Below are 14434 nucleotides of genomic sequence, written 5' to 3'. Positions count from 1 at the left end.
TATCATCAATTTCTAGAACTAAAGAAGAGTTAAGACAACAGCAGGTTCTAAATTCTTAAAGCATGTCTTTTTATCAAAAATGACATTGCAAAATTCTCTGCTAATGTACACTGTTCCCTTTCCCCAGTGTTGGTGTCCTTGATGAAGTTGTACTTAAGTATGGGGTGTGTGGTGAAGCCTCTACCATAGGGGAGTGGTCAGAAGACCATTTACAAAAATACTAATATGAAAAAACTGACCCACCCATCAAAGATACAAAAATCCTGAAGAAATGAATTTAAAAAAATAAAAGCATATAAAGAAATCTCTTTCCCAAAAGGAAAGATTTGCCCTCCCAGAAGTGCACTAGAACCACAAGCATGAAGAAAAAAATTGGAAAATGACACCCACAGATCGCTGTTTACGGGGTGTCAGTTAAGGTTTCACTTTATAATCTCAAAATACTAAAATACCAAATGTTAGTATTTTGAGACTATAAAGTCGAAAATTCAGTTACGAGAAATTGTAGAATGTCGAATGTGGAAATGTCGAATCTGCCGTTGTGTTGTTGCATTCATTCCATTCATGTGGTGTGGTTTGTGGATTTAGCTGGGGATTCAGGTAAGTGGTATTCTTGTAAGGTTATTGGGTAGGGATTTTAGTGTGTGTGAGTGTGTGCAGTGGTGGGTTTTATGTGTTCATGTGTTTAGTGCGACCTCGGAGTTAGTATGTATAAGTAGCGGGGGGGTGCAGGGGGGCTTGCCCCCCCTGCTTATAGGTAGGGTAGGTGTATTTGTTTGTTATGTTGTGCTTGTGTGTGTTGTTTTGTGTACTGTAGTGTCATTAGGTAGGTGTATGTGTGCTTGTTTGTGTAGTGCTGTGTGTATTTGAATGATTATGATTTTGAATTTTGCAGTTGTGGGTGTCGGTTTTTTGGGCTTTCGGCTTTAAAGTCTCGAGATACTAAAATTCGGTATTTTAGTATTTCGAGATTATAAAGTTAATCTGCCAGTTAAATGGGTACTGATATTATATTAAACATTCCTGTTTATCTGCTTAGTGCCAGAGCTGAGCAATTATAGATTAAATAGAAAAAAGAGAAAAAAAAAAAATCTCCATATTTGTACAATGCAGTAACCTAAAACATCCAGCGACTGTCTTTGTCCTCATGCCCACAGATATATCAGTTGTGTCAGCTTGTAATCTGCAGCCATCCCATAGTTTGACAACCCTGTTGCCAACTATCTGGACCTATTTACCAAAATGTGGCCACAATCCTTAAAATGTGCTACTCCATCAGTGAAAAACTTCTCCTTTCAGGATCTTATCTCTCAGACTAGTTCCTAAACAGAGTGGACACTAGCAAAAGTACTAAAAAAGAGGAAAAAAGCAGACCATAACTTCTTCCTACACTTTTCAATTGTGAGGGGAGACAAATAAATATAATGACCCCTGAAAGCAACAAACAATAATAGTGAAATGTATATCACCCCTGGAAATTCCACCCTGTAACAATAGTAAAAAACTACAAGAAAATCCTAGCCAAGTTAGAGTTTTCACTGTGTGGTTCCTTGAAACCTCTTGTAGGGGATAATGGGATATATGCAAATGACCCATTAAGGACATTAGGTGTTTCAGCTATATGGCAGTTCTGAATGCACATGACTTTTTTCTTTTTAAGTGTGTTAATGGACAAATTCAGGCCACTAAATCCAAACCCTACTAGCTGTGGACATGCATGTTTCAGTCCTTTTATGACCTCTTCAGCAGAAAATGTAAAATACAAGAAACATTTTAAAAACTGAAAAAAAAAAACATCAAAAACAGAAAAAAAATTATCTTGAGTAACTTAGAGTTGCTATACCAAAGATTCACATTAGAACTGTTAAATCCTAGTCCTACTACCCCCCTCCCGAAAAAAAAAGTATCAGGTAAATGGCTACAGAGAATGGGTGCAGAAAAATAATGAATCTAATGGATAAACGGAACATGTTGGAGAATGGTGTGTAATGCATGATTCCTGCTACTATAGAGGTTAAAAGCTTGTTAAATGGCTTATCACCTCAGAAAAAATGTTCTCTACCTCATAGTAGCAGAGCAGATATTATGCATATTACATACTTAACCCCCTCATCTCACTTATAGTTTGTGTACGTGTGTGTGTGTGTGTGTGTATAAACAGACATGTTCTCAAGTTATTTTATTTATTTGTTCGCTTATTTCTAACAAAAGTGTCCCACAAAGATTCATTTGGAGTCATCTTAGTTTAATATACATTCAAAAGAAACTATATGCCCTAACTAGTTTTTTGGTTAATTACTTTATACCTAAAAGTAATAAGATATTTGTTAGGAGTTACCAGAGATAACTGTTAGATTAGGGACTTCCATTTTAAAGTAGTTATTAGACATTAGACAGGCTAAAGGATAAAATAAATTGTGTTTCATTTATGCATAAAAGACAGTTAAGCAGAAAGAAAAATAATCTTGCTGGCCAAGCATGGAGGCCTGTTTATTAAAAAGAAAAGCTTAGCATAAAGTGTGCAAGGAAAAGAACAGCTACAGAATGTTCCTTAATGAAGCACATACAAAGCCTGAGACAATGGTTAAAAAAAAAAAAAAGTAAATAAGAAAATTTACTAGACTAAAGCAATATAATATGCTGTGTTCAGGATAGCAGTTCAGTTAAGGTTAGTAAGTTCATTTGACCTGTTAACTTCAAACACTCAAGCATGAATACAGAAAGCAGGTCATCTAGAGACTATGTCAGTTTACGTTGTTCAGGACAATCAGAATATGACGTGCAGCAACTTGAATTGTTTATCAGTACTGTTAATGGAGACAGTATTTGGATATTGTAAACATCTTATAAAACCTTATTAAATAAACGTCAGTGTTTGAAGAATTCATTCTGAAAAGTGCACAAGACTTGGTCCATAAAGGAGAGACTCGCACCTGTTCAGCATGAGCTTGAGTAATTAAGACTTTTGTTTCTCAGTCTCATTGTATACAGAGTTTCCAACTAATTATGGTACAGTACAGTATTATCAATTCTTAGTAAGCCACGGTGGTGCAGCGGTAGCATTGTCGCCTCACAGCAAGAGGTTCTCCCGTTCGATTGTCGGCTGGAGCGCCTACTGTGTGGAGTCTGCATGTCCTCCCTGCGGTCGAGTGGCATTCGAAAGACATGCGTAGAATGGGTGTGCCTTTCATTGAAGGTTGGGCGTCGAGCTGGCACCTTGGCACCATAAAAATCTACTGCCAATCATTAGCGGACCGGAGTTCCACTGTGGCGACCCCTAACCGGGAGAAGCCGAAAGAAGAAGAAGAACAACAGTATTATCAATTCTTACAATAACATTATAAATATAAAATATAAAATGTTACTGGATTCAAAGGATCAGAATCTTGTAATATGCAGATGTTTAAAAATGTATTGAAATGAACTCCTATACTGTCTTGCTTCTATTATAATTCCCAGGCTGTGGCTGAAATGGATTCACTCTGGCTCAGTCTATACCCCAGATAAAAATACACTTGTTAATAGGGAATGTACAGCTGGGAAGTATGATTATTAGTGTTGCCATGGAGATATTATCTACACATTAAAAGAATTAACAAGACACAGAAAAAAATATAAAAATGAAAAGAAAAATAAAATACAAATTAATACAGAGCATACACTTTGAGAGCCAGAAGGGCTCACCGTGGGACCAAAAACAGGAAAACATCTCAGAACACAAAAGGAATATAGGCGGTGGTGCTGCGGTAGCGTTGTCACCTCAGAGTAAGACGCTGTCCGGTTCGATTCTCAGAGCGCCTTCTGCGTGGAGACATGCGTGAATGGGCGTACCTTCATTGAAGGTTGTGCATCAGGCCTGGCAAGCTGGTATGTAAAAATCAACTGCCAATCATTAGCGGACCGGAGTTCCGCTGTGGCGACCCCTAACCGGGAAAAGCCGAAAGAAGAAGAAAAGAAGAAGTGACACGTGCAAAAGATATATTAATGAGTTGGGAAAAACACATTCAGAACTAATAATAAAATTTAAATTGGAAAGGAAACACATTTAAATCTAGACATATTTGTATGAATGATAAGCCATAATATTATTAAAAGCACTGCTGTAAAATGTAATAAAGCATTTTTTGTCATAACAATACTCCTAAATCCATTTAAGACAGATATAGCTAGTAATGAAAATTGAAATATAAAATCAAAGATGCACTCATGTAGAATATTATGGCAAACGTGAGTTTATATATATATATATATATATATATATATATATATATATATATATATATCTCGAGAGAGAGAGAGAGATAAAATGTATAGACAGTTCATTATTTTGGTGAAGGTAGCTTTGACTGTAGTATAAATGGTCAAAAAAAATGAAAGTACATTTGACAGAACAGTTATTTGTTGAAAAGCGTAAAAGTTTATAAATGGTATTTCTGGTGTTTTGCACATAGACTAGGTTGGGGGCATACCTCTCAACCTGGAAACATCAAAATTCTGGACAAGGACCATGAAAAATAGGTACAAATCTGTACACTGATTAACATCTAATTTACATACATAATTACGTAACTCCACCCACTCCAATGGAATTGTGGGATACCAACTTTCGAACACAAACTGATGAACAGACAACCAAAATATGGCACCAGAGTCCCCCTGCAGCCATTCCAATGTCCCGTTATCTGGCTTTTTCGCCCCATAAACACTAGTGTGTGCATACTGCTTTACTTCTACAATGATTATTTGGATTTTATTTTTATATTTTGAGGCACATCAATGCACAAACACTAACAGACATCTGATAAACAAAGCAATACTGTCTCACAATGAAAATAGACTTTGCATTAAAACTTCTCTGCCCTTGAAACTCACATTCATTGAAACAGCATTGAAACCTGCACCACATCCAAAGAAAATGCATCTGGCCAGTGGTGGATAAAGATTACCGTTGGGCTGTTTTCAAATCATTGGCCCCTTGCACACAAAACAAGAAACATACACGTGTTCTTTTCTTTGATACACCTGACTTTATTAAGTTATATTCCTTGTATAAAACAGCACACTTGTTAGACAGACCACATTTTAAATGTATTGTCTGAATGAACATTTTTCCAGTAGGCTGTACTGTAGGCAATGAAAGAAAATGCATGAACCAATAATTACAAAACTGCCCAATTCAGAAGATTTCTATCATAAAAGTCTACTTCCATATGAATTAAACAATTAACTTTTAAAATTGTATCACTTCTAAAACACTGCAGTATTGTATAGTGAATAACGTTCGTTTATTTTTGCAGGCATATATATACAAACATGCCTGCTCATAATATATCTTCACCGACTGAAGCTTTTAGGTAGGCATATTATTTAAAACCTTAATTTCTCAGGCATTAAAACTGGCGTATAAAATGCAAGAATTATACTGCCTATTTACAATCATTCTGCATAACAATGCAACGTTCTAACAAAACCATTTTATACTGCAGAACTATTGCAAATATAAATTGTTATTAAGAGATTCACGTTAAGTACTGTATAGATACATGCACAAAAATGTGTGATATATTAGAAGCGTTACCTATCGAGTATTATACTGAAAGTATAATTCTACCTTTCGGAAATAAAACTATCAGTATATCCTCTTAAAAAACTGCTGGAAATCTAAAACATGTAAACTATAAATTCCAGTGTGGTTTAAGTCTATATCAAGCTCTCAAGTAGAATAGGAAAGGATATGATATCGGAAACATTCGTGTTTCTTAATATATAAAAACTATATCATTTGATACTAGTCCACTCTCCAGCATGGTCTAAGCAATACTTCGCTATGGGTATAGAAATATGAACAGTACAATGGCCATTCACTTATGGCCTGGAAACATCCTATAACTATAAAAATCAAAAACAGAGTAAGCATTTCATAGCTTTAGAATCACTGGTATCGTACTTGAAACCATATACTTTAGCCCAATATTATGAATAGATTTTATATACACTAACTATTATTCAGTAAATAACTCGCATATTAATAACGATTGGGACTGGAGGGCTACATTAAATTCTACAAACTAAAAAATAATCTCTCTGATATCATTCCCTTGCAAAATTTTGGACAACTCATAACCCATACATTAAATATTAAGTATAGACATAATAAACTGTGCCATGCATCAAAACTTCTGAAAACATTTTCTAATTTATTTTAGGACTTACCTAAGTCCAGCACGAACGGCAGTAAAGCCACAAAGCAGCTCGGGCAAGCAACAGACATTTGGCAGCATAGTCCCAGCAAGTCCCTTCCTCTCACAGGCAGCAGCAGAATAAGAATGAATGGGAGGAAAGCAGCTTGATTTAAGTCCCTCTCACTAGCATTTCTGTTCAAAACGGAGGCAAAGCAGCTTTTCAAATTCTCGGCAGCAGCAACTGCTCGCAGCCAGCCGGAAATGATGACGTGAGCTCAAGGAGCTCAATTCCGACTGGCTGGTAGTGCTGACGGAACTGGTGTCATCACGCACGTGATGACGTCAACTCCGACAGCATGAAAATTTAAAAAAATAAAAAAACAAAATCAAAGAAATCGGAAGTGAAGGGGTGCCACTTGGGAATCGTGGCACCCCTTCATTTGGACCCCAAAACTCGGTAAAAAACGAGTAATTCGGGACGGTTGGGAGGTCTGGTTGGGGGGCATAATTTAGAAAATTTTGAGTGGACTGGCAATACCATCTGTCATGTTGTACCTTCAGATTTGTAGAAATTTGTGTGTGCCAACACTGATTCACTGTGTAAGTTGTTTTTTTTTTTTATCTCCACTGCTGTGTGACTATGGAGTTGGAATATATAATTAAGGAGGTGTGGGGGCTTTCCGCTCTGCAAAAAAGCTTTTAGTGGTGAATATATCATACAGAAAGTTTTTGATGAGATGGCTTTCCACTCATATGTACATGCAGTCAAGTATACTTTCAATCATTTTTTCCAGTGATGTATATTTCAGTCAAAACTGCCTTTGACAAAATGATACACAATCATATATAAATATATAAAGAAAATTGATTTCAGAGAGTTATTTGAATGCAGTTTTAATTCCACTTGGTCTAGTGGTTAGGATTTGGTACTCTGACCACCATGTCCTAGTTTCAATTCCTGGTCATGGAAGCTTCAATGCATTTTTTTCTGGCAATTGGCACAGAGGGTTAAGGCTGTGAGCTATAGTTTCTATGGTACAAAGTTTGAGTCCTTCAGCCCTCATTTGCCTACTGTGTGACCTTCAGCAAGTCACTTAACCAGATATTGCTTCCAGCTTGGTACTTTGTCTCCATTGAGCCTGCCTAGTTAATGAACTTGTTTTATTAGTATTATTTCATGAAAGAGTTATGGTGAATAAATTATGATAAAGAAGTGGCCCCAGAAGGAAACATGTAGTAACAGAAGTAAGAGGTTGACGGAATTGATCTATGTAATGCCACAACTGCAGTGTAAATGGCTATATAGTAAGGTTTTAAATGTGTTTCTGTTGCAAATACTAATCAGTTAGGATGGGGGTTCATTCCAATGCTTTCCAGATGTAACTGAAAATCTACAGTCATACTTCCATCCCAGAAAAAAATCATGAAAAACATTCTGCAGGGTATACTGGAGAGCTTTCTTAATTTTGATGGTCTTAGAGATGGATAGCAGCACAGCTTTATCTGGCAGAGGCTTTTCCATTCCTGCATGATTCAGTTCTGAGACTGGGTCACCACAGTGATAAGTAAAGAGCAACTAGTGGAGATGGTATATTTGGAAGTGGGCAAGGCATTTGGTACTGTGCCACATAAGTCTGGTAAGAAATTGAAAGGGTCGTGAGCTAGAACATATAACAGTGAGGTGAGTATGAAACTAGTTAACTCAATAGTGGCTTTTAGTGGTAGCTGTCAAAACAGAAGACTAGTGGAGTGTCACACCATTCAGTGCAAGAACTAACCCTGTTTAGTACAACAGTGTCAGATATCTCGCTAAAGACTGGAAACCAAAATCAGCCTGTTTGCAAGTAATACCAAAACTGAAGTAATAGTTGCAGGTAGTGAACTCATCCTCCAAAAACATTTTTAAGGTCAAAAATTACAGCATGTTGGGATACATAGCTTGGTGAGTAAATTCAGTGAATTCTTCTGTTGCAAAAGACACTAAAATAGCTACATCCAGATCTATATGTCATATAAACAGCTGGCAGGAAGTGTACAGAGGTAAGCTACCAAAAAAGTGAGAGGGACGAAGAGGCTAAATTAGGAGGAAAGACACATAGCACTCAGCAGGTACACAGTGGAAGAGAAAAGATAATATAAACAGACATGCTGTATTGTTGGGGTGAGGGGCAAATGAACAACATGGAATACATACACAGTGAGGGATGGCTAGTGAAGAAGGGAACATAGTGGTAACCGGAATGGGCATGGTTTGAAACCAAGTGAAGAAAATGCAGTTTCACTAAGATGATGGTAGGACCTTATAATACATTACCAAATGAAGATGTAAAATGGAGGGTAATAAAGAGGTTCAAGGTAACCTGCAAGAGATAGGAGAGCAATGTTGCAAAGGTATGCTTGTGACTACTGTAAAAGATATACATGCTACACTTGAACAAACCTCGCAGGCCATGAATTTTCATTCATCTTCATATATGTATAATAGTACAGCTTTTCAGAAACAGTACCATCCAGAGTTCTTTGGCTAGATGTTTAAAAGCTTGCACTGCCTGGCACTGAATCACAAATGCCATTTTACAGACAATTCCAGCAGGCAGTCCAGACTTCTGGTAGACAACTGTCTTTTTCTCATATCTGTTTCTACTTCTAATTTGTATCATCATTGAATATTTTGTTTTGCTGTGAAGCCACACAAGACTGCCCTGCTGTTACCTCTGTGGACTGTCTCTCGTTCTCATTATGTATGTTACAGCAAAACATTATTAACAATAAAAACATCCTCAGTGAACAGGCTGCTCTTTGTCTGTGTTCTCACCTTGCCTCTTCCTCAGTTCTGACTTTTATCCTTCTAAGGCGAATGATGAAAAGCTTCTTAAGATGCCTAGAGACTGCAACAGCAGCTGTTCCCCTTTTCAGACATCTTCATGATTGTGATACAGTATTAGAAAACATTTATATGGCACGCCTGTTCGCCATAAACCAACAATGTAGGGCCTTTGGAAATTTATTAACTATGTTGAATATTGTTTCTCTTTTCAGAGCTAATCAAATAAAAAAAATTGAGTAAGAGAGTCTAACCAACAACATAAATAAGGAGGTAGCTGAACTGGTGCCCTCTTTTCTCAGCATTATGTGTGTTGTGTTTTATATTTTGCAGAAGCTGACAGTTGTGCTTAACAATAGATATGAACCTTTGGACTCTGAACTGCTGCATCTGGCTTTAGTCTGCAAAAACCTATATTACTTAAAGATCTGGGCTTACGTTGGCATCAGGCTTATTGAGGACCTCCTGCAGCTTAAGCAAGATGGTGAAAGTAATCTGAGCATCCTAAAGGTACGGGAAGAATTCTGGGTATGCATTAATTAATTAAAATTGCTAAACTGGAGAATTGCACTTTCAGCAATGACAGAAACTTAACGAATACTCTTACTGTTTCAAACAGATCTTGTAATTCATTAAATGATATGATAAAGATATTTAGAAGAATCTAAGTTTCAGTTTTATAAATACATACCCAGCTGTAAGTTTGTCTGTGAAAGTAATTTTCTAGTTGCAACTGCCATTCAAACAACATATGGCTGATTGTAGACCAAGATGTGCAATTCCTCTTCTATTACAGAAGAGTGTGTAAGGCATTGGAAGCCAATGCAACCCTTTCCCTCAAGATGTAGTGAAGTCAGAGTTCATTATATTTAAGGGGATTCATTTGGTCTTTCCTTGCAAGGTGGGTATGGAGAGGTGAAGCCCCCTACAGGAAATGATTTTCTAGTGCAGGTTCATAGAAATGTCCTTTTTTACATTCTGCCTCACAATTTCATTCTTCACTGGGTTGGTCTTTGGTTTGTCTTCAAAAAGTCAACATATGTACCCTAGAAAAATGGCACAGACATTTCTTGAATGATTTGAAAAATGATGTCTGCTGTGAGATGTCCAGTACCTTATTATTATTGTCAACATTTTAATAGACTCGGTTGTAAGAGATAATGTATAGAATCTCATATGGTTAGAAAATTTAAAAGAATTTGCATCATAACTTGCTACATTTTGAGTTGATACAGAACCACTGCTTAACAAAGCAAAGAGAAATCAAGATAACCTCAGAATGGGAATGCTAAGTTGTCAGATAATTAATATGTGTGAGGTCCTTTCCAAAATTTCCACAAAATAGAAACTACAAACCCAGATGCTTCTTCACAGACAAAGAAGGCAGAAAGATAAGAACATAACATGTGAGGAAGAGGTCCTGTGGTCAGCTGAGGCCATCTAAGTATTACTACTACTCTAATGCAGCTGATTACCACCTATGGCTGTGTTCCATCCTGTCCTTACCCTTTCACAAACAACAGGGAACCTTTCTGATAACTTACATTATACCATTACTTGAAGCAGTGCATTTCAGGATTTTATCAGTCTGTCTTTAAAATATATATTTTTTTCAAATCTACACTAAGTCCACATTAAATCAGTCCTCCTTCCAGCTTTAAACATGTCCTCTTGTCTGTCCATTCTTTAATTTAAATTTAAGTACATGGTTAAGAAAGATTAATATTTATATATACTTATATTCCCATATTGTTAGGAAGTACAAGTTTTTTCATACAAACATATATATATTTTTTTAGGTGTAGTTATAGTTAGTTTGATGTAGTTTGAAGTTAAACATATAGGATGTATCTTTAAGTGGATTACTTGAGTGGGTTACGTGATTGGTCTGAATAATTCGAATTTGTATATATATAGTTGATTTTTAATGTGTCTGTTAAACTGATCTGAAGAAGCTTTGTAAGCGAAAGCGCTCATCATTTGTGAATAAATATGTATTTTTAATTTAAGGAGACTACCTGTTTCACTCTGTTACTAATACTGTTTTTACTTTCATTTATTTATATTTTGGCAATGGAGTGTTTATTTGATTGGCTGGCAGCTAATTGCTTACTCTTGATGTCCTCTTGTCTGTCCATTCTTTTTCATTTTTAACCTCCCCCCTCCATTTGTTTGCAAACAATGTGGTGCATCCAAATTACATTCTACTTCCTTTTCTGTTTTCTGTCTTCTATTATACACATGCCTAACTTTTCAAGACTCTGGTCATTCTGTAGCCCCCTTTATACCATTCATCATATTTATAACTGAACTGCAGCTCTGCCATCCTAATTTTCTTGTTTCTGTATAGTGTCTGTTACTTCATAGTAAATGCGTGTATGCGTACATGTGTGTGCATGCATGCATGTATGTGTGTGTGTGAGTGTGCGTGCGTGTGCGTGTGTGTGTGCATGGGGATCTACTTTAGAACAGCAAACGATCAGATGATCGAATGCTGTTAGAGCGAACACTAAATGTCGAACCGGCAAAATAGCGAACGGCCGGAACAGAGAATTTTTTCCCAGGAAAAGAAATTTCTGGGCCGGCTGTCCAGGTTGTGCCGTTTCCTCCACTGTAGTGCGATCCTGGAGTTGGTATATTTAAGTAGGGGGGTGTGGGGGGTGAATCCCCCAACTTCATTTAGTGTTTAGTGTTTTTTTTTTTTGGGAACAGCTATTTATTTCCCTGGGAGAAAAAAATCATTGTTCTGGTTGTTCGCTGTTTTGAATTTCCGACAATTAGGGTTCGATATAACAACTTTCGATAATCTGATCGTTCGTTATAATATAGTCACATGTGCATGTGTGTGTGTGTGTGCGTGTGTGATTGTGTCTGTATGTGTATGCAAGTGAGCATGCATGAGAATTCGAGTATCTGTGTGTATGTATGTTGTGAACTATATGCCATGAATGAGACATACACATTTCTGGCAGTATTTTGCCTAACCTCTAGGCAAGCACATAAGAAAGCATGTGTGAGTAAGTTTGGTAGGACACAATGCATGCTGGGGGGAAGGCGAGTGGGAACAGTCAAAAAAGTAAAACACTGTAGAATCATCAGGTTACTGTGGTACCCCTAATTCTATCACAACATGATAGCAGCAGATTTCCGCCTTACTGAAGGTGATATAAATAGGGAAGTAGATACTACAAGAGAAATAAAAAGAAACTGAGTGCTAGCTACCTGGCTCATGCCTTACTTGAAAAAGGATGTAGATGATTTATGAAACACAAAGCTACATCATTCAAATGCATTTATAATAAGATATGTTTACGTACATCTGCAGAAAGAACTATGTAAAAACATCACGTTGCAGACTTTACATATAGAACAAAACATGGCCAGTCATATGCATAAAGGCTTTGAACACTTAATGATTCATTGTGTGCCTGGATGGGGACCTCCACAGAGGTTTGTTTAATGACAAGATATCTATAAGACAGGTGGCTACAGGAATGAGGAATACGTCAAACATATGTTGTTTTAATAGCGTACGATTCTTCTCCATTAAAAAAGCATTTGCAAAGAGCACAAGATTTCATAACAGTCTTAGGTACTCTGTGCTTTCAGATTCAGTGCTATCCTTTTTGGTTCCTAAAAGCAACAGGTCTGAGGACATATTCCAAAATGATTGAGGCTTGTGTAGCAAAAGACTGCCACTGAGATGGAACTCAGCTTTTACTACACCCATACATATATATGTGTGCGACGCACATTCATTTCAAATACGTTTCTTAATACTCATTGTGATCTTGTCTGACATTTTGTTTTGCCTTGTGACCTGATTTGCAGTTAAGGAGGGTGACCTGTTCACCTAACCATGAGCTTTGCAAACTTGGGATTGTGTCTTATTGTTTTGGAATCTGGGGTCTGTTTTTGTAATTCTGTCTTGGGTCATATACATTAATAGGAGCTCCTTTTTATTTTAGATAAAGTATACATAAAATATGTAAACGATTATAGTAAACCATGCCCAGACAATGTGCAAAGTAAATACAGTTCATGAACTGGCACTGACATAATTTGTTACATTTTGTTAAAAATCAGTGTTTGGTGGCGTTACAAGGCTGGTCAAGTATAAAAACTTTCATAACATAAAATTATAGAAATATATGCATACCTGCAAATGACCTAAATTCTAACAATAATATCTTAAAAGCTACTTGAGACATCTCGGAATAAGACCTGATGATATACTAAAAATGGCTTGTCACTGACTGCAGTATCACATTGCAAATGTGTCTTATAAACTTCTTACTAATTTATCGTAATAATGTTGTTTCTAAAACAATAAAGTGAAAATATTTTCCATTTAGCAAATATTGCTACTTGAAATGTAAAACTAAAGAAGAGATCTGAAAAGAAGGCTTTCAATATGGCTGTATAAAGAGAAACTAGATGCAATACTGATTCCTTGATAACATGTTTTGGAATTTATATATGTCATTATCAAGGGATTTGTTAATTTAACCAATTCATCATTTTATTATAATTTCCTTTGTACTTAATCATATTTTAGTGTACTTTTAACAGCTACTCTTCAGGAAATAAATCTCACAGTATAGTAAGAAAAAAATAAGATAGCCTTATGAGATACGAGTCCAGTCTTCAACTGTTTTTCAGGTGAATAGTGCAATAACAGGGTTGGCCAGTCTTACTGGAAACACTAGGCATCTGATATTGCAGTTATTCTGGAAAAAACATTGTGCAATGCACTTCCCATCGCAGCAGTGTAATAATCAAAGCATTGTAGAAAACCACATATTTAACTTTCTGGCTGGGAAAAATGACATTCCATCAGTGTGAACAGACTTCTAACAGATTACTTTATTTTATTCTCGCTACATTGTGTGATTACTGAGGACCTGAACACATATAATATGCATTTGCTTCAGCACTTCATGATATCACTGTGAATAATTGTTTACTTTTTTATTAATGTAGGCAAGGATTTACACACACAGTCAGAATAAAAGTGACGAAGAAAAACTTCTTCAAGAAATTGTAAGTAAGTACTTGGGTCTCATAGATGAGGAAAAGAGTTACTTCCATATTGCTGAAACCATGATGTAATCAATACTATCTAATAAACAAATGTAAAACCATGTGTACAGCTGTTTTAATTAATTTAAAAAAGTCTATATGAAAGATATTGGCTATGAAATGAACTGAAATGAAACATGGAGAGAAACTATTTGATGTTTTAATTATAATTTCTTTTCCTTGTATTTATACATGCATATAATTAATACAGTTTGTAGCACTGAAGTGCCATTCTTTCACGTATATATATTTTTTACTTAATCTCACAGTAGGTGGTACCATTGTACATCTCTTCTTATAACAAGTCACTAGTCTTTGGGCTGACACATTTGTCTAGTCCATAGGC

General features: G+C 36.2%; 1 protein-coding gene across 1 annotated transcript in view; it reads left to right on the top strand.

Annotated features, from left to right (window-relative positions):
- FBXO39 (F-box protein 39) overlaps window positions 1-14150 on the top strand; it is a 35447-nt gene extending 21297 nt beyond the window's left edge. The window contains exons 2-3 of the mRNA XM_044054868.1: window positions 9340-9534; window positions 13990-14150. Coding sequence (XP_043910803.1) covers window positions 9340-9534; window positions 13990-14118 — 324 coding nt within the window. The 3' untranslated portion in view covers window positions 14119-14150. The remainder of the gene's footprint in view (window positions 1-9339; window positions 9535-13989) is intronic.
- The last annotated feature ends 284 nt before the right edge of the window (window positions 14151-14434 follow it).

This window comes from Protopterus annectens, chromosome 13.part0, assembly GCF_019279795.1.
Source record: "Protopterus annectens isolate FY-2018-M chromosome 13.part0, PAN1.0, whole genome shotgun sequence".
Taxonomy (NCBI): Eukaryota; Metazoa; Chordata; order Ceratodontiformes; family Protopteridae; genus Protopterus; species Protopterus annectens.
This window is presented reverse-complemented; position numbering and strand designations above follow the sequence as displayed.